This window comes from Crocuta crocuta, unplaced genomic scaffold, assembly GCF_008692635.1.
Source record: "Crocuta crocuta isolate KB4526 unplaced genomic scaffold, BGI_CrCroc_1.0 scaffold62, whole genome shotgun sequence".
NCBI classification, from domain to species: domain Eukaryota; kingdom Metazoa; phylum Chordata; class Mammalia; order Carnivora; family Hyaenidae; genus Crocuta; species Crocuta crocuta.
The window spans coordinates 3399777-3417071 of NW_027529173.1; the positions used below are offsets into that span (position 1 = coordinate 3399777).

General features: G+C 37.6%; 1 protein-coding gene across 1 annotated transcript in view; it reads right to left on the minus strand.

Annotated features, from left to right (window-relative positions):
* Nucleotides 1–17295, minus strand: part of HDAC9 (histone deacetylase 9) — a 908040-nt gene that overhangs the window by 24616 nt on the left and 866129 nt on the right. Inside the window, exon 26 of the mRNA XM_077757662.1 lies at nt 15432–15516. Within this exon, the coding sequence (XP_077613788.1) occupies nt 15432–15516 (85 nt within the window). The remainder of the gene's footprint in view (nt 1–15431; nt 15517–17295) is intronic.

The window sequence follows — 17295 nt, forward strand, 5'->3', positions numbered from 1 at the left end:
TACCCTTGTTCCTCAGATATGTACTCAACTGATGCACTTTTTTTAAAAAAATATTTTTATTTATTTCTAGGAGAGAGAAAGAGAGAGAGACGGTGTGAACAGGGGAGGGTCAGAGAGATAGGGAGACACAGACTCTGAAAATAGGCTCCAGGCTCTGAGCTGGCAGTCAGCACAGAGCCCGACGCGGGGCTCGAACCCACGAACTGCGAGATCATGACCTAAGCGAAAGTCGGATGCTTAACCGACTAAGCCACCCAGGTGCCCCCAACTGATGCACTTTTTATTGACTCTGTGGCATGAGTTTTTGCACCAAGTGAGACAACCTTGTTGAGACTTATTCTTTTTATTCTCCATTTCTCATAACCTTATACTATTGCAAACACCTGTTTACTGGGTAAGACACTGACAAAGCTATCATAAAACTGGACACAAGTGCTCATTGAAGACCATGAGTAAGAAATCCATTGACAATGGAGCACTGACTTGAAAAGTCAAGATTTATAGATTGGAGACTACACACTAGTCCCAGAGAAGTTATTTGGATCACTCTGGTGCACAATTTCCACATTTATAACACGATAGTGGTAGACTTGATAATGAAAGGGCTCTCCCTGCTGTAGTCCTCAATGATTGTGATTTTTCTGATGTCATGTTATGTATTACACTAGGATGTTAGAATAAATTTGTTATGGAAGAAAATCTTACATTTCTGTGAGTCTGTAAACCCTTGAGGAGATCAGTAAACACTGTTAGAAAATATAGTACATCTAGAATAACCAAAGGGCTTTAACTTTTAAGCACTGTACTTTTTCCTCAAGAAGAGAGTTCTTGGCCATAGACAAAACAAACATCTTTACTCCCCAAACAAAATCAGGACAGAAGGTATGAATCATTAATCATAATTTTTCAGTAGAATGACTGACAATGATCCTTCAACATTTAGCATTTAGGTATGTGAGTAGTAAGAAAGATTTTAAATAGGTAAGGCCTTTTTGAATAAAATGTAATGTGTATAAAATACCCTGCTAAGTTAAAATTAAATGTTGGAAGTTTGGTTTTTATCCAAATGTATGAGGTTTCTGACTCAGAAATAACCCAAAACTTTGAATTCAATATGGCCTCTGGCAAAGCTTATAAAAACAAAGGAAATACTCTATATTAATAATGCAATCATAGACTACTATCTCTTTTTGTAAAGGAGAATAATTAAAATGGAAGTGAGTATAGCCTAGACTGTGCAATATGCAGCCAATTCAATTCCAAATTTACGGGTTACATTTTCACATGATGAGTAGGGTTTTTTTTTTCCTTTCACAACCATATGTGCCAGGATATCATATCTGTTGGCATGAGAATAACACCCCTATTAGTACACAACAGAAATGAACCAAGGTTTATTACTAGAGTTTTCAGAAGCTGCTATTTATAAAGTAAAATATTAGTAGCTAGCCACCACTGGGTTAGTCTCCTAAAGCAATAAAACTGTCAAAAGAGAAGAGTTTTCCATTAAAACTGTACATGCACACTCGCTCTTTGGTCATATTCTCTATCCTTATTCATTTTGCCCACTATGTAAATCTCCCCACTTTTCAGCACCTTTCCTTTCCTTTTCTTTTCTTAACTCCTCCCCCCTTCTTCGTTTTGACTATTTAACCTTCATTATTCTACATTTCTGTTTTGTCTGGTAAAGGCAAAGAATGATTCTAAAATAAAGGTAAGAACTAGGTAACGGATACAAACAGTCAAGAGTTAGAGGGGAGGCCATAGCTGGGGTGTCACTGCATCAGGTAGGAATCAAGAGCGGACATCCTGCAGATACTATGTAATCAGACTTCAGTACAAACAATGTTGTTCTTGGTAATGAGCATTACGGAAAACCAGGTATTTGCTGACATATGAAGATCTGTGTTAAAAGCAACCCATTTGCCAAAAGCTTTCCCAACCGAAACCTTTGAAAACCTCCTGACACCTGAAACCTTACCCTTCCCTCATCATTCTGAGGGCTTCAGATATATGATACTTGTCTCTGATTAACTTATTTTGTTTAGCATAATATAGTCTAGCTCCATCCAGGTTATTGCAAATGGCAAGATTTCATTTTTTGATGGTTGAGAATTATTCCATTATATGTGTGTATATATATATAACATATATATCACATATTCTTTATCCACTCATCAATCAATGGACATTTGGGCTCTCCCCATGGTTTGGTTATTGTTGATAATGCTGCTATAAACATGGGTGCATGTACTCCTTCAAATCTGTATTTTTGTTTTGTTTGGGTAAGTACCTAATAGTGCACTTCCTGAATCATAGGGTAATACTATTTTAGATTTCTGAGGAACCTTCATATTGTTCCCAGAATGGTTGCACCAGTTTGCATTCCCACCAATAGTGCAGGAGGCGTCCCCTCTATCCCCATCTTTGTCAACACCTGTTGTTTCTTGGGTTGTTCATTTTAGCCATTCTGACAGGTGTGTGGTGATAGGTAACTTATCATGGTTTTGATTTGTATTACCCTGTTGATGAGTGATGTTGAGCATTGTTCCATGTGTCCGTTAGCCACCTGGATGTCTTCTTTGGAAAAGTGTGTCTATTCATGTCTTTTGCCCATTTCTTCAATAGATCTAATTTGTTTTTTGGGGTATTGAGTTTGGTAAGTTCTTTATAGATTTTGGCTACTAACCCTTTATCCAATATGTCAGTTGCAAATATCTTCTTCCATTGTGTGGGCTACCTTTTAGTTCTGTGGACTGTTCCCTGAACTGTGCAGAATATTTTTATCTTGATGAACTCCCAGTAGTTCATGTTTGCTTTGGTTTCCCTTGTCTTTGGTGACATGTCTAGTAAGAAGCTGCTCTAGCTGAGGTCAAAAAGGTTGCTGCCTGTGTTCTCCTCTAGGATTTTGATAGTTTCCTGTCTCACATTTAGGTCTTTCATCCATTTCAAATTTACTTTTGTGAATGTTGTAAGAAAGTGTTCCAAGTCTCATTCTTCTGCATGCTGCCATCCAGTTTTCCCAAGACCATTTCAAGTGACTGTCTTTTTTCCATTGGATACTCTTGCTTGCTTTGTCAAAGACTAGCTGACCATATAACTGTGGATTAATTTCTGGGTTTTCTGTTCTGTTCCATTGATCTATGTGTCTGTTTTTGTGTCAGTACCATACTATCCTTATCACTACAGCTTTGTATTAATATAGCTTAAAATCCAGAATTGTGATGCATCCAGTTTTGCTTTTCTTCTTCACAATGCTTTGGCTATTCAGTGTCTTTTCTGGTTCCATACAAATTTTAGGATTGCTTATTCTAGCTCTGGGAAAAATGCTTATGGTATTTTGATAGGGACTGCATTAAATGCATAGATTTCTTTGGGTAGTATAGACATATTAGCAATGTTTTACTTCCAATCCAAGAGGACAAAATGCTTTTCCATTTCTTTTTGTCATTTTCAATTTTTCATAAGTGTTCCATAGTTTTCAGAGTAAAAATCTTTTACTTCTTTAGTTGGGTTTATTCCTAGGTATCTTATTGTTTTTGGTACAACTGCAAATGGGACTGATTCTGTGATTTCTTTCCATGTTTTGTTACTGGTGTAAAGAAATGAAACAGATATCTGCATCTTGATTTTATATTCTGTGACATTGCTGAATTCATGTATTAGCTCTAGAAATTTTTTGGTGGAGTCTTTTGGGTTTTCTACATAAAGAATCACATCGTCTGCAAAAAGTGAAAGTTTGATCTCTTCCTTGCTGATCTGGATGCCTTTTCTTTCTTTTTGTTGTCTGATTGCTGAGGCTAAGACTTCCAGTACTATGTTAAATAGTAATGGTGAGAATGGACATCCCTGTCTTGCTTCTGTCCGGATGAGAAAAGCTTTCAGTTTTCCCCATTAATGATGATGTTAGCTGTGGGCCTTTATGATGTTGAGGTATGTTCCATCTATCCTTACTTTGTTGAGAGTTTTTATCAAGAAGGGATGCTGTATTTTGTCAAATGCTTTTTCTGAATCTATTCACAGGATCATATGGTTCTTATCCTTACTTTTATTAATGTGGTATATCATGTTGATTGATTTGAGAATATTGAACCAGTCCTGTAGCCTCAGAATAAGTCCCATTTGATCTTTGTGAATAATTCTTTTAATGTACTGTTGAATTTGATTTGCTAGTATTTTACTGAGAATTTTTCCATTCATGTTTATCAGGAATACTGGCCTGTAATTCTTCTTTTTAGTGGAGTCTTTGTCTGGCTTTGGAATCAAGATAATGCTGGTTTCATAGAATGAGTTTGGAAGTTTTTCTTCCATTTCCATTTTTTGGAATAGTTAGAGAAGGATAGGTATTAATTCTTCTTCTTTTTTTTTTTTATGTTTGTTTGTTTATTTAGGCAGAGCAAGCAAACAAGCCAGGTAGGGCAGAGAGAGGGGGAGAGAAAATTCCCAAGCAGGCTGTGTGCTTTCAGTGCAGAGCCCGATGTGGGGCTCAAATCTTGATATCGTGACCTGAGCCAAAACCAAGAGTCAGACACTTAACCGACTGAGCCATGCAGGCACCCCAATTAATTCTTCTTTAAATGTCTGGTACGATTCCCCTGGGAACTCATCATGCTCAGGACTCTTGCTTCTTGGGAGATTTTTGATTATTGATTTCATTTCTTTGCTGGTTACGGGTCTTTTTTCTATTTCTTCCTATTTCAGTTTTGGCAGTTTGTGGTTTCTAGGAATTTGTCCATTTCTTCCAGATTGTCCAGTTTGTTGGCATATAATTTTTCATATTCCCATAACTGTTTGTATTTCTGTGGTGTTAATTGTGATCTCTCTTTCATTCATTTATCTATTTGGGTTCTTTCTCTTTTCTTTTTGATAAGTCTGAGAAGGGGGTTATCAATTTTGTTAATTCTTTCAAAGAACCAGCTCTTAGTTTCACTGATCTGTTCCAGAGTTTTGTTTTTTTGTTTTTTGTTTCTATATCATTTATTTCTGCTCTAATCTTTATTATTTCCCTTATTTTGCTGGCTTTTTGGCTTTATTTGCTGTTCCTTTTCTAGCTTCCTTAGATGTAAGCTTAGGTTTTGTATTTGGAACCTTTCCTGCTACTTGAGATAGGCCTGAATTGTAACATAATTCCTTCCCTCTTAGGACTGCTTTGCTGCATCCAAAGGTTTTGAACTGTTGTGTTTTCATTTCCATTTGCTTCCATGTTTTTTAAAAATTTCTTCTTTAATTTTCTGGTTAACCTAGTAGGATGTTCTTTAACCTTCATGTATTTGAGGGCTTTCCAAATTTTTTCTTGTGGTTGACATCACCTTCCATAGCATCATGATCTGGAAATATGCATGGTCTGATCTCAATCTTTTTGTACTTGTTGAGGACCGATTTGTGACCCAGTATGTGATGTATAGAAGACACAGGAAGAGGAGGAAGAGAAGACTGGAGGTGGGAGGTGGAAGGAGGGAGGAAGAAGGAGGGAGGAGGGAGGAGGGAGGAGGGAGGAAAAAAGTAAGCTTGGTCCTATTTCCACCAGAACTGCAGATAATGCTTTGAAGCACTCTATGATTAGTACAGTTGGTATATGTGGGGTGCTGCCTATGCTGGTCTTCTAGAGTAGAGGCCCAGTGAGCTGGCTCAGAGGCAGACATGTCCCATTACAAATGTAGTTTCCAGGTACACTGGGGCAGGGTTTGGTATAAGTGGGTCCAGCTTCTTCTGGGGGCTTCTGCATTGCTCTCTGAAGTCCCACTGTGTTGGTGGTGAAGGGTAAAATGGCATCGCGTGACTCTCCTGTCCCTGGACAAAGGATCTCACACACCCTGCTATTCAGGAAGCCATCACAGAATAGTGAGGGCAGTCAGCATGCCCTGCGCCAGGCTCTCCTGCATTTTATCTTTGGTGTACGGCTGGGAATCAAAACATAAAATCGTGAGGGACCTAGCACATACCCATGCCCTGCCCCTGGAGTAGGGCCTCTCTGAGCTGTGTCTGATGCCCTTTGTCCCAAAAGCCTCTCTGGTCTGCTCTGTCTGATGTCCTTTGTCCCAGAAAAAAACAGTTCCATATCTGCACGGGCCACGAACTCTATGGTGTGGCACCTCAGAAAGCAACAAGGAAGTCATCTGCCCTCTGCACTTTGTCCCCTGCTGATGAAAGGCCTTTTGCTGGTGCCTGTAGGTCTTCTGTACTTGGAGAGGCAATATACCCTCTTCCAAATGTACTCCAGGAAGGGGAATGTTCTTTCCAGCGAGACTCAGGAGATCCCTACGCTACGCTATGTACTCTGGGGCCAGCGCTCTCCTTCTCCTCAGGAGTGCACTACACAGCTCCGCTGTGGAGAAACTCCTGCACTTCCCAAACCTCAGAGTTTGAGGTCCACATGCTGTTTGCAAAAAATTGTGACACTCAGTATCGCTCGGTCCCCAGTCTGTGGTCCAGAGAAGTTTTTGTCTTGTGCAAACACGACACCACGCCCTCTTAACCTCTTTCTGTCTCCCTTTTCTCTCCTCATGGAAAGGGTTCCCTTCCCCTCTGAAGCACTACTGTTTTTCTCTCCCTCAATTCACTTCCACGCACCACCTCACATCTGCCATGCTGAGTCCTGACAACCGTGGAAATCATTCTGTCAGTCCTCAGATCAATTTCCTGGGTGTTTCAAATGATCTGACCTTAATATAGTTGTGTTTGAGGGATGAGGAAAGTCCAGGGTCCCCCTACTTGTCCACCATCTTAACTCCTCCCCGCTGAATTTCTGAATCAGTGTCTGTTAATTGATTTGTCTTGTAATTCTAGGTCATAGAACTTTAACAGAAGGACAGAGGGCTTTGACAGCACAGTCAGACCAGAGTTCAAATCCTGAATTCAAATCTTGGTTGACTGCTTACTTGTGAAAAGACCTTCAACAAGCAAACTAAACTTGCTAAGCCTCAATTTATTAATGAACAAGATGAGGAAACTAATTATTTATTGAAGAGCTGCATGAGGGCTAGACATAATATATATAAATATCTAGCAAATTATTTTCTCCCAAACTTGACCTTCTAACATGCCTTAGTTAACCTCAGTGGATGGTATCAAATGTGTGTGTAAAGCTCATCTGGGTGCTAATAGCTGAGTATATAATTACAATGCATTCCTATTCTTAAAGAGTGTTCAGTCCTAGAAACATGCATAGATTTATTTATTCTTGAGGTTTGATTAGTTTTGCCTTAGTAGAACTTGACTGAAAGAACTCATAATTATAGATGCAGCTGAAATTTTTAAAAATTCCAGACAAGTCAAGTCTTTAAGCAGATAGCAGATTTTCCTTTTGATTCAGGTACATTCTAGTATTAGTGCTCCACCAAACAATACTCAGAATCTTAACATTTCAAGAGAATGGTTAATTAGAAGTTTAAAATCAACATTCAAAGAGCCACATGTGCAAGTTTGACCTGGCTCTGATACAAGCAAGGGTTGGTGGGGTTAATAGTGGGAAAATGTCTAATGCTGCTTTTCTTCAATGAAGGTCTGCCTGGCCCAGGGCTGCAACGTCAAGGCCTCTGTCTAAACCAAAAAATCTATGACAAATAGCAGCTCACACCTGACAACAGTCAAGGGTTTTAAACTCAACAGGGCAGGGCTTTGAAATTCTGCCAATCCTTGCATTTTTCTGTGATTAGATGTATTTTGCAAGTTTACAAGGGACTCCAAGGTGGATTCATAGCTCCATGGCTTCTTATAATTTGGCACTGTCCTTCTGGAATAGACTGACTAAACTTCAATTAACCAGAACTTACAAAACTCCAAATCTTCAGTTAAATTGATTTTTTTCTGAACATGTCATTTTTCAAAGAAATGGAAAACGTATTCACAAAAAGTGCAAAAATAATGAATTTATTTGTGAGATAGAATAACATAATGGCTAAGACTACAGACTCTGTAGCTAGACTGCTTGATTTACCATGTTGCTTGTATCCACTTATTAACTGTGTGACCTTGGAGAAGTTGATTAACCTAGATGTGCCACAATTTACTTGGCTGTAAAATGGAAATGAAAATAGTACCTGCCTCATAGGGTTGTTAGGAAGATTAAATGAGTTAATTTATATTAATAAGGGTGCTTAGAGCAATACCTAGCACACTGAAAGCACTTAATAATTATTACTTTATTATTTGCTAGCAGCTTACAGGGTTTACATTGTATAAATAATTTAAAATAATGTCTTTCCATGACTTCACTGTAGTGAAAAACTGATATTTAGAATGATGATGCATTCCTCCTAATTTCAAGCATTTCAATCACCAAAACTTCTTTAAAGTAAACTCTAGGGGCACCTGGGTGGCTCAGTTGGTTAAGCATCTGACGTTGGCTCAGGTCATGATCTCATGGTCTGTGGGTTTGAGCCCTGCATCAGGTTCTGTGCTGACAGATCAGAGCCTGGAGTCTGCTTCTGATTCTGTGTCTCCCTCTCTCTCTGCCCCTCCCCTACTTGGGCTTTGTCTCTCAAAAATAAGTAAACATTAAAACATTTTTAAAAATAAAGTAAACTCTACACCTGACATGGGCCTCACACTCACTATCAATCCTAAGATCAAGGGTCACACACTCTTTTGACTAAGCCAGTCAGGTACCGCAAATTTCTTCTTAAGTCTAATATTATTCATTCTTCTCTCCAAACCTTTTCTTCCTCCACACGGGAGGTGACACCACCAATTACTCAGTTGTTCAAGCCTGATACCTGGAAATTATTAATCCTCTCCATTCCAATTAATTATCATCCCAAGTCAATTCTACTTTGGAATTGAACTGCTCACATCTGACAATAAGCCACACTAAATCTCCTGTCCTTATTACAGGCATAATAATCTCTTGAAGTGCAGATTTGAGCATCTTCCTTCCCTGACCGAAATGAATCCTCAAATCCTTATGAGTTAAAACCTCGTTTCCAACATTGTGGGTATCTCTTCTTTCCTGGATCTCAATAATGGAGACAGAGGAGAGAGGAAAAGAGAAAGAGACAGAAAAAAGGTAGAAAATCAAAATACAATCAAAAGGAATAAAAAGAAGAAAACTGAATGTGGTTGAGGCTTTGGGTGTGGAGTCTAAAAGCTAGTAAAGGTTGCAAGATGATTTATGCAGTGCATGTTGCAATATGGGGAACAATCCATTAATCCATGTGCATAGCCCCATGAGGTCAAGATATTGGACAGTTGCCTCACAACAAGAGATACATGCAAATTCCTTTCAGTTCAGAAACAATCTGGATTTTCTCCTTAACTGTCTCATGTAAATGCCCCTTCTTCTTGATAAGGGGGTAGATAAAGGATATTATCTAGAGGTCTAAAGATGGGAGGAGAAGGTTGAGAATGGCATTTCACTTAAAAGAAACAATGGTTGTCTCTTTAGAACAAGTCTTACCTTACTTTAATAGTTTTGTTTCTTTAATTACTACATAGATTTCTTAATTGCCAAGAGATCTAATTAGTACTACTCTGGTGATCTTCTCATTGGGTATATCGACAATGTTTATATTTTATTTTACCAACTAGTTATCTTCTTTGGAAACAGAGGACTAATGAAATCAACAAAATCAGCTTGCCTTTGTTTGCTTGTCACATCAGTTGTTACTTCTTATTTCATTGTGGTACCTGAACCAGTGGATAAGTGACTACCTTATAGTCAATTACGTAGTTACCTGGTATATTCTCCTGCAATGAGAAAATTGTATCCTTTTGTATATTGGCCTCAAAAGTTGAATAGATTAAGAGGACCACAAATTCACTTGTCATTGCCCTAAATGTGTATGTGTGTGTGTGTGTGTGTGTGTGTGTATTTTAAGAAATAGAGAATTAGCCATACTGACAAATTTTATATGCAGGGAACATGGATGTTGTTTGACAAGAACATATGTGACAGATATGGTCCCTTCCTTATTCTAGCCTATGTAACTATTTTGCTGTGATTGGCATAATATGAAATTGTAAGAAGACTCCAATTCACAGGGAAGAATCACTAGAGTGGGGAAAAGATAAAAGTGGGGTTTGAGGGAGAAACTTCCAATCATTTTTTTAACGATCTTGCTTCTTATTTACCATTTTGTTGCCACAGTAGCTTCAACTTAGAAAAGTAGTGTGGCGGTATGTTAAGCCATTCCTACTGAAATTTCTCAGAGAAGTTAAGTGACTTGCTCTTCATCATGCTTGTGAGTGGTGGAGAGGATCATATTGGAGTTCCTGTCATTTTAAAATCCTCTACACTAGTGTTTTTCAACTTTTTAGCTGCAAACCGCTGGAGGATTGCAGCAAAAGTTTTAAAGAATCCTCAAATCCCTGTGTACATATATATTTTTCTTGATCCACAAATCAAAAGATACTATGATTATCACTATTATCATGCAGGAGGTCTACAAAATTGGTTGACACTTAAAAAGAGTACTCTTCTTACTAAAAATTGAATAAGTAAAAGGAAACCATGGCTCTATACTTGTGGTTTTCATATTTTGGGGCTTCACAGATCAATATCAATATCATTCATTGTATGTTTTAGAGCTTAAAATTATAGTCTTTCAAACAACATGAATTTAGTTTTATGTAAAACTCACTGCAGGATTCCTCCCTTCAAAATCAGTAAAATGTTATCATGGGCCAGGACTGGTGTGAAAAATGGCATTTGGGCAACCTGCTTCTCACCTTACAGTGCAAAAGAAGGGAAGAAGAGTCAATGGACTCTATAACTTGTTAGGATGGGTTTTAGAAAAGGAAACATACAGATGAGGGTTATCCTTCTCTGGGCTGACTCTTACCTGGCATCACTCGTTGGTGATTACAGCCACCAGCCAACTGTTAGTTTCAGTTCTGAGAGTTGCCACCTTGAAGATTAGTGATGAAAATGATAGCTCACAAGTGATTTCATGTTCTTTCTAACTTAGAAGTGATTCATCATTACGGGTTAAGGAAGACAGAAGAAAACAGCTCATATATAGTTTGCCTGTTCTTAATCTCTTGTCTGCATGGGTTAGCCAAGGAGTTATATTAATTAGCTAAAAAAATTAACCAGGGCTAAGAAAAAAAATGTGGCAAATATGGACAGATCAACTGATTCGTTCATTCAATAAACATTTGCACAATGCCTGCTTTGGACAGACACCATGAAAAGAATATAGCGATTAAAAACAAACACCAGCAAAAACAATCTCTGCCATGAAAACACACAGGAAATGTACCTAATCTAGAAAAACAATAAAGGGAGACTCATACATGGCTTCTCAAAAGAGATAACATCTGAGCTAAGTCTAGAAAACTTAATAGGGATGAGACAGAACACTTGTTACCAAAGTGAACAGCATGTGCACACAGGAAGCTTCTTGACCATCTCTTTTGTCATCTCAAACATAGTTTATCTTTGTATACTTCCACCATCTTGAGATGAAACCAGACCCTAACCTGTCAGGAGCGGACTTTATTACCTGTCAGGAGGAATGATTGCCCTGCTGTTGCCTCTCAAGGCCTTTTCTTCTGAGCTAAGTGAGTAACATAAACAAGGACAGGACAACAGGGATGATCCTGCTGCCAAATATACTCATACATGTGGCCAGGCAAAGGGCCAATGCTAATCACAGCCTCCAGCACCTGCATACCCTCAGCTGGGGGGCTCGGTTCTCAAAAAGAAATTCACATAAGGCCTGTCAGCACCTTGCTGTCTGCCTTGGGACAAGGCTATCTAGGAACTTGCCTGAATGTTTCCCACATGCTACAAATCCTCCTTCTAAACATTTACATAGTTTTCTGATACTGTAGTCCCAAATCATAGCACAAAAGAATCCTTCACAACCTATACTGAAAATTCAAACACCTCCCAAAGTTAAAAGGAGGCACCTGTGTGATGCTCAGAGACATATGTGAAGAGGAGGTTCTTCAGTTAAACAAAGGCCACCTTAAAGGCAACCTGTGCAGGTGCAAAGGACCCCCGTATACAGAAGGGCCCCCATGTTTGGTTCAGTGGTCTGCCGTCATCTTCATGAAATTATGGTAATTTTTTAACAAGGAAGCATTCACACATCTTCATTTTGCACAGAGATCCACAAAATCTGTAGTGGGTCCTGACTAGTTTCCTCACCAAAGGGGAAATGGGAAGCCTCATCAATGGCCTGTAGCCCTATAAGAGGACTTGAAATGGAAGACTGCGTTATAAAACAGAGAAAAGTAAAAGTAAGAATACAATTTTATGGTTTGTAAGGAAATCTAGCATTGTTTGCTAAGGAAGAAGCCCATAATTTTAATTTTTCAAGCCATTATGAAGTTTGTTACTCAAAACACCCACCTTATTTTATTGCTTAATGGACCTTATGCATTATTTGGCCCCTTTCTGGTTCTTTAGTTTGGAAGTGTGTCCCCAAAGACATACACTTCAAATGGTCCCAAATGACACACATTTAAAAGAACCACATAAAAATGTACCATATCGTGTCAAAGCCACAGTCTCAAACAACTTTCTCTGTACTGCTTTCTACTTCATGTCCCAAATGACAAGAGATCATTCTCATCTTGTATTTGTCTTTCCATTTACAACCTTTACTCACCATTCAGTTCCTTCTCAACCACAACTTGAGTTCTCCCTGTGGTAATGTTACTATCAGTCTTTCCTGGCAAATATCTTTTCACGTCACTAACACCTTGATTTTTATCAGGACTGGCTGCATAATTTGCAAGGCCTAGTGCAAAATAAAAGTGTGGGCCCCTTGTTTAAAACTTAGTAAGAATTTAAAGGCAGCAATAAGAAGAGCATGAAACTATGCCCTGCATCTTTCTAAGTGTGGAGCCTATCTGAGTGCACAGGCTGAACATCCATGAAGCCTGCTTTGATTCTCAGTGGCCCAAATTGGATCATGTACCTCATTCCTTAACCAATCACTGTTAAGAGGGTTGACTAGTTTAGGCTTAGACTAAGAATAGCTTCTCTGGAGCTGGGCATAAGTTCCTCCTTCCTGAGCTGCATGGTATCTGGGAGCAAGGATTCATGACTAAAACCAGGCTTGCTTCTTTTGAGTAGAAGTTAGGAAGCCATTGTTGCTGAGTAGCCAACAACAGTACCCATTACGTCATGTGTCCACGACTAAGAAAGAGGAGGTCTTCTTCAGAAACTCCCTTAGATGCAAGCCCTAGTTTCCTAGGTTTCCTTGATTTGAAGATCAAATCCTACCAACTTAAATCTGCCTACTCTCCATTCCCAGGCTCCCGTGCACTTTAAACCTCTCCCCTGCTGCCAACCTTTCTACAAGTACGTTCAGGGGTGAAAAAGATGGGATTCCCATACTCCTGATTATCATCAAAATAAGGAACCAAGACTAACAGACCATAAAATACACAAAAAAATCCCCTCAAATAATAGAATAAATTAAAAAATATATTACTAACTAAAATTCACATGTTAGTGTTGAGAGTTGATGGAAGTACTGTATTTACAAGTGCTGGGTGGAATCCTCAGTAGTAGTTTAGAAGGAAGGGGAATTTTAAATGGGGATAATTGTCAGTGTTGGCTGCTGTGGAATGTATTTTGGAACAGAAGACTAATTCACAGTCCACAGTGGTAGAATTCTCATACAGCAAGTTTTGATAGTAGAATGAGTTTTTTTTTCAAGAGACAAACAGGTTTGTTTGGCTAGAGCAGACTGAACAAATCACTTGAAAACATCAGTGGTAAAGTCATGCAGTAGAAAGTTATTACCAGGAAATCAGATCCAATACAAAAGTCAACAGTACAGTTTTTAAAGATGTACATGAACTGTGATTTTTTACTCTCCCAAACATTCACTCTATCTGGCCTGAATCCTGTTCAGTCCTTAAGACCAAGCTCAGGCCCTATCACTGCCAAGAAGCCTTCCTTGAACCTTCCTTGAACCTTCCTCACTCTCTATTATCTCTCAATCCAGCTGAAAGGGACTTAAGAAAGCGAATGCTACCTCTCCACTAGCTCAGTGTACCTCATGATCCCATATTGGGAGGATCTATTGAAATGTCTCTCACTGGACTATAACTCTTTGATGCAAGAAATTCTACCTATTCTTCTTCACAACTTCTGTACCTTGTTGACTGACAGAATTATCTTCTATCAACATATCATAAGTATTCAAGAATGCTTAATACAATGAGAATATACATAAAAACAATAACTTTTAATAATCTATGTGTATAACTGCAAAAGAATGCTCAGAATAAATGAAAATAATATGTATAAAACTAGGTATTTTTATACTATTGATGACTTGAAGGGGGTATTAGATTAGATGTAGATGAATTTAAGGAGGCTGTCAAAGATCATTTTAAGATCCCTTTCCTTAAGCTCTAGAATAATATATAATAGAGTCTCTTAATTTATTCTCAATAGAAACGAGACAGTATAATGACAGGATTTTGTACTCAAGCTTATGGAATCTTCTCCAGCCTCCCCTTCAGTTCCTTTATCTTAGTCTTTTTTCAGAGCTTTTGGTTCCCAATATTTGAACGTTTCCATTTCTACCCTCTTAAAAATCCTTAAAATTTGGACTTTATGCCAGTTATGATATAATTAGTAAACATATACGGGAAACCTATGATCCTCAATCCAAGCATGAGTGAAATTAAGTAAAGTCGAGATTGCTTTGAGCTCCCGTATGGCACGATTTGTAAATAGTCACAGCACCCCAAATATACCCATATTTCCAAATTGCTACTGATCTAGCAAAGACAAGGACTCAGAAAGCTGGAAGGTGGTTTCTTTAGTGTATTTAAAAAAATGCTTCTATAGGACAAGTAGCAAAGCTAAGGGTTTTCCTGATTATTCTTCACATGTAATTTTGACATTTGGTTTTTCCCTTCATGATAACTTTCATGTTAATTCATGCTTGATTTCAGTGTGTGTGTGTGTGTGTGTGTGTGTGTGTGTGTGTTTGTATTCTAAAAAGAATAAATGTTAACAAAGTAATAACAACATGAAGGGAAATGGAGAGTAAAGTTTCTGACTTTCACTGCTTTGTTTAAATTTTCTAATAGTGAGGCTTTTTCACTAACTTTTCCCTCTCTTGACAAACTTAAAACCAGTAAATGATTTCTGAATTCTAACATCATTAGGAGATAATTACCCTCAGCTAAGATTAGACAATATAGGTAAAATTTCTATATTAATTTCATTTTTTTGGATAGATACTTAGTGGCAGTAATGAAAAAAGAACCCAAGTACTTGGAAAATATGAGAAAAACAGGGTTCTAAATCTAGAGCCTCTGAGTTATCAGTGTCAGGTGAGCTCACCATATTAAGAGCAAGGTAGTAACACATTTAAGTATGAATACATAATGTGTGTGAATTATAATTCTAAACACGTTTCTCATATTTGAGAAAGTCAAATATGTTTTTCATGTGCTCTCATTCTCAATATATTTAATTGTATCTTATTACAAATAAAAGAAAATTAAAGACATACTTTGAATTTCAATGATCTTCTGTAAAGAAATAACAGCATTCATATTTGGAGTTTGGTGGAGAATATCTTCTGCAAGCGGCTCCAGCTGCAAGAACAGTAGATAATAATGAGCAGAATATTATGACTCTACAGTAAGTCTGACAGAAGCAAAGCAAATTGAAACAACCTAAAAAAAAAAAAAGCCTGCTTTAAGAACTAGTTAACATTTTCATTTTGCTGATAGCAGTTCTAAAAGTGTAGCCAGTTTTATTCTGTTTTGCAGCCATGTAATTGAATTCCAAAGGGCTTTTCTATTGGTCACAAAACTAATCTATGAAGTCCCTGAAGCAGGTGCATGTCTGTGTATTATTCATTAAAAAATTTGAGTTATTTGTGTAATTTTTGTGGGTTCTTCACAAACCAAATTCCATCATGTCTGTATATGCAGCTGGGTCCTGCAAACAAAACCTCAGGGAAGTTGCAGTAGACAGAAAGTGGGCAGTCTATTATCCATACTTCTGTAGTATTTTTACATCCAGCCACATTACACTTTTAGACACTTCACAGTAGAAAGCTCTAAGACACAGCTGCTCTTATTCAATCGATATTAAAGAAATGGTAGAGAAAATGTTCAAATAAAACCAAAGCTAAAATAACTGCATTTTTAAAGGGAAATAACTGTGCATTTTCATTTAACTTCTACTACATTCATAACTAGGCTTCCATGTGGAAGCATGGGACAAATTCTTGTCTTGGAAATCTATCATGATCTTCTGGAATTACATTGATTTTTCATGGACAAGCTTAGCAAACATTGCTTTGTGAGGAATGAAGAGGAATTTTAAATAATTTATGGATTGTTCTGGCAGAACTAAATCTGATGATGCATCCTGGGAATACCTTGGTGATGTTGCTTGGTGTGTAGCAGCAGAAACCCTATACCCAGAATCTTGCAAACAAAATAGCTGTCTAGCTATTGTAACCCAGAAAACAAGGAAAGTAATAGTATTTATTAATAGTATTAACTAATAGTATTAGTTAATACAAAGGTATTAACTAAAAAGGAGTTTTCGTAGAGAACCTGAAGTTAGTAGTCTCAAATTCAAATTATAATATGGTCAAATTATAATATGGCTCGAAAAGGAATCGATGTCACCAGACATTGTTCTGAAACATAAGCTCATCTATGTCTCTTTTTCTGTAGAAAAAACCTAAAACTCAGGAATTCCAAGTTTCCACAGCATATGTGAATGAATCTTTCCCCCAGGGTCTCTCTCAATTGATTATTCTATACTTCAATCATGGAATCTAAAACAATAGCACCTTTCTTCCAGATGCCATAGGATAACTGACTAGCTCAGGGATATTTATACATGGGTAAATTCACTAAATACAACTTTTAAGAAGTTATTTTTTAGCTGCCAAAGAAAAACCTTTAAAACATCAAAAGGATATTTGCAATATAGTTTAGTGAGAGAGAGAAAAAAAGTGTCAGTGAAAAGGTTCTGTAATCTCAAATTCTTTAAATTTGTTAAAATTATTTTTTAAATCTGGTATTTCATACACTGTCTTTAAGAATATGTTACCCTAGTAACACCCTCTTAACTCAGAGGAACTAATTGATCATAGGCAGTAGGTTAATTGGAAAACTTACTCAAGAATTAGATAGGGTTGAACAACCTTGCTTATAAATGCTCTTTCCTTTCACTTATGTCTCAGAGCTTAGAGAACATTTTTAATAGAAACCAGGTAGAATTTACTAACAAATTTTTTTGAAACATCACTCTATGTCCAAATATCTAAGAACAAAACAATAAGGTGATTTCAGCATGTTTAGTTCTTCAAAAAGCTCTCCTGTGACATTAGAGAAAAAATGCTGACAAAT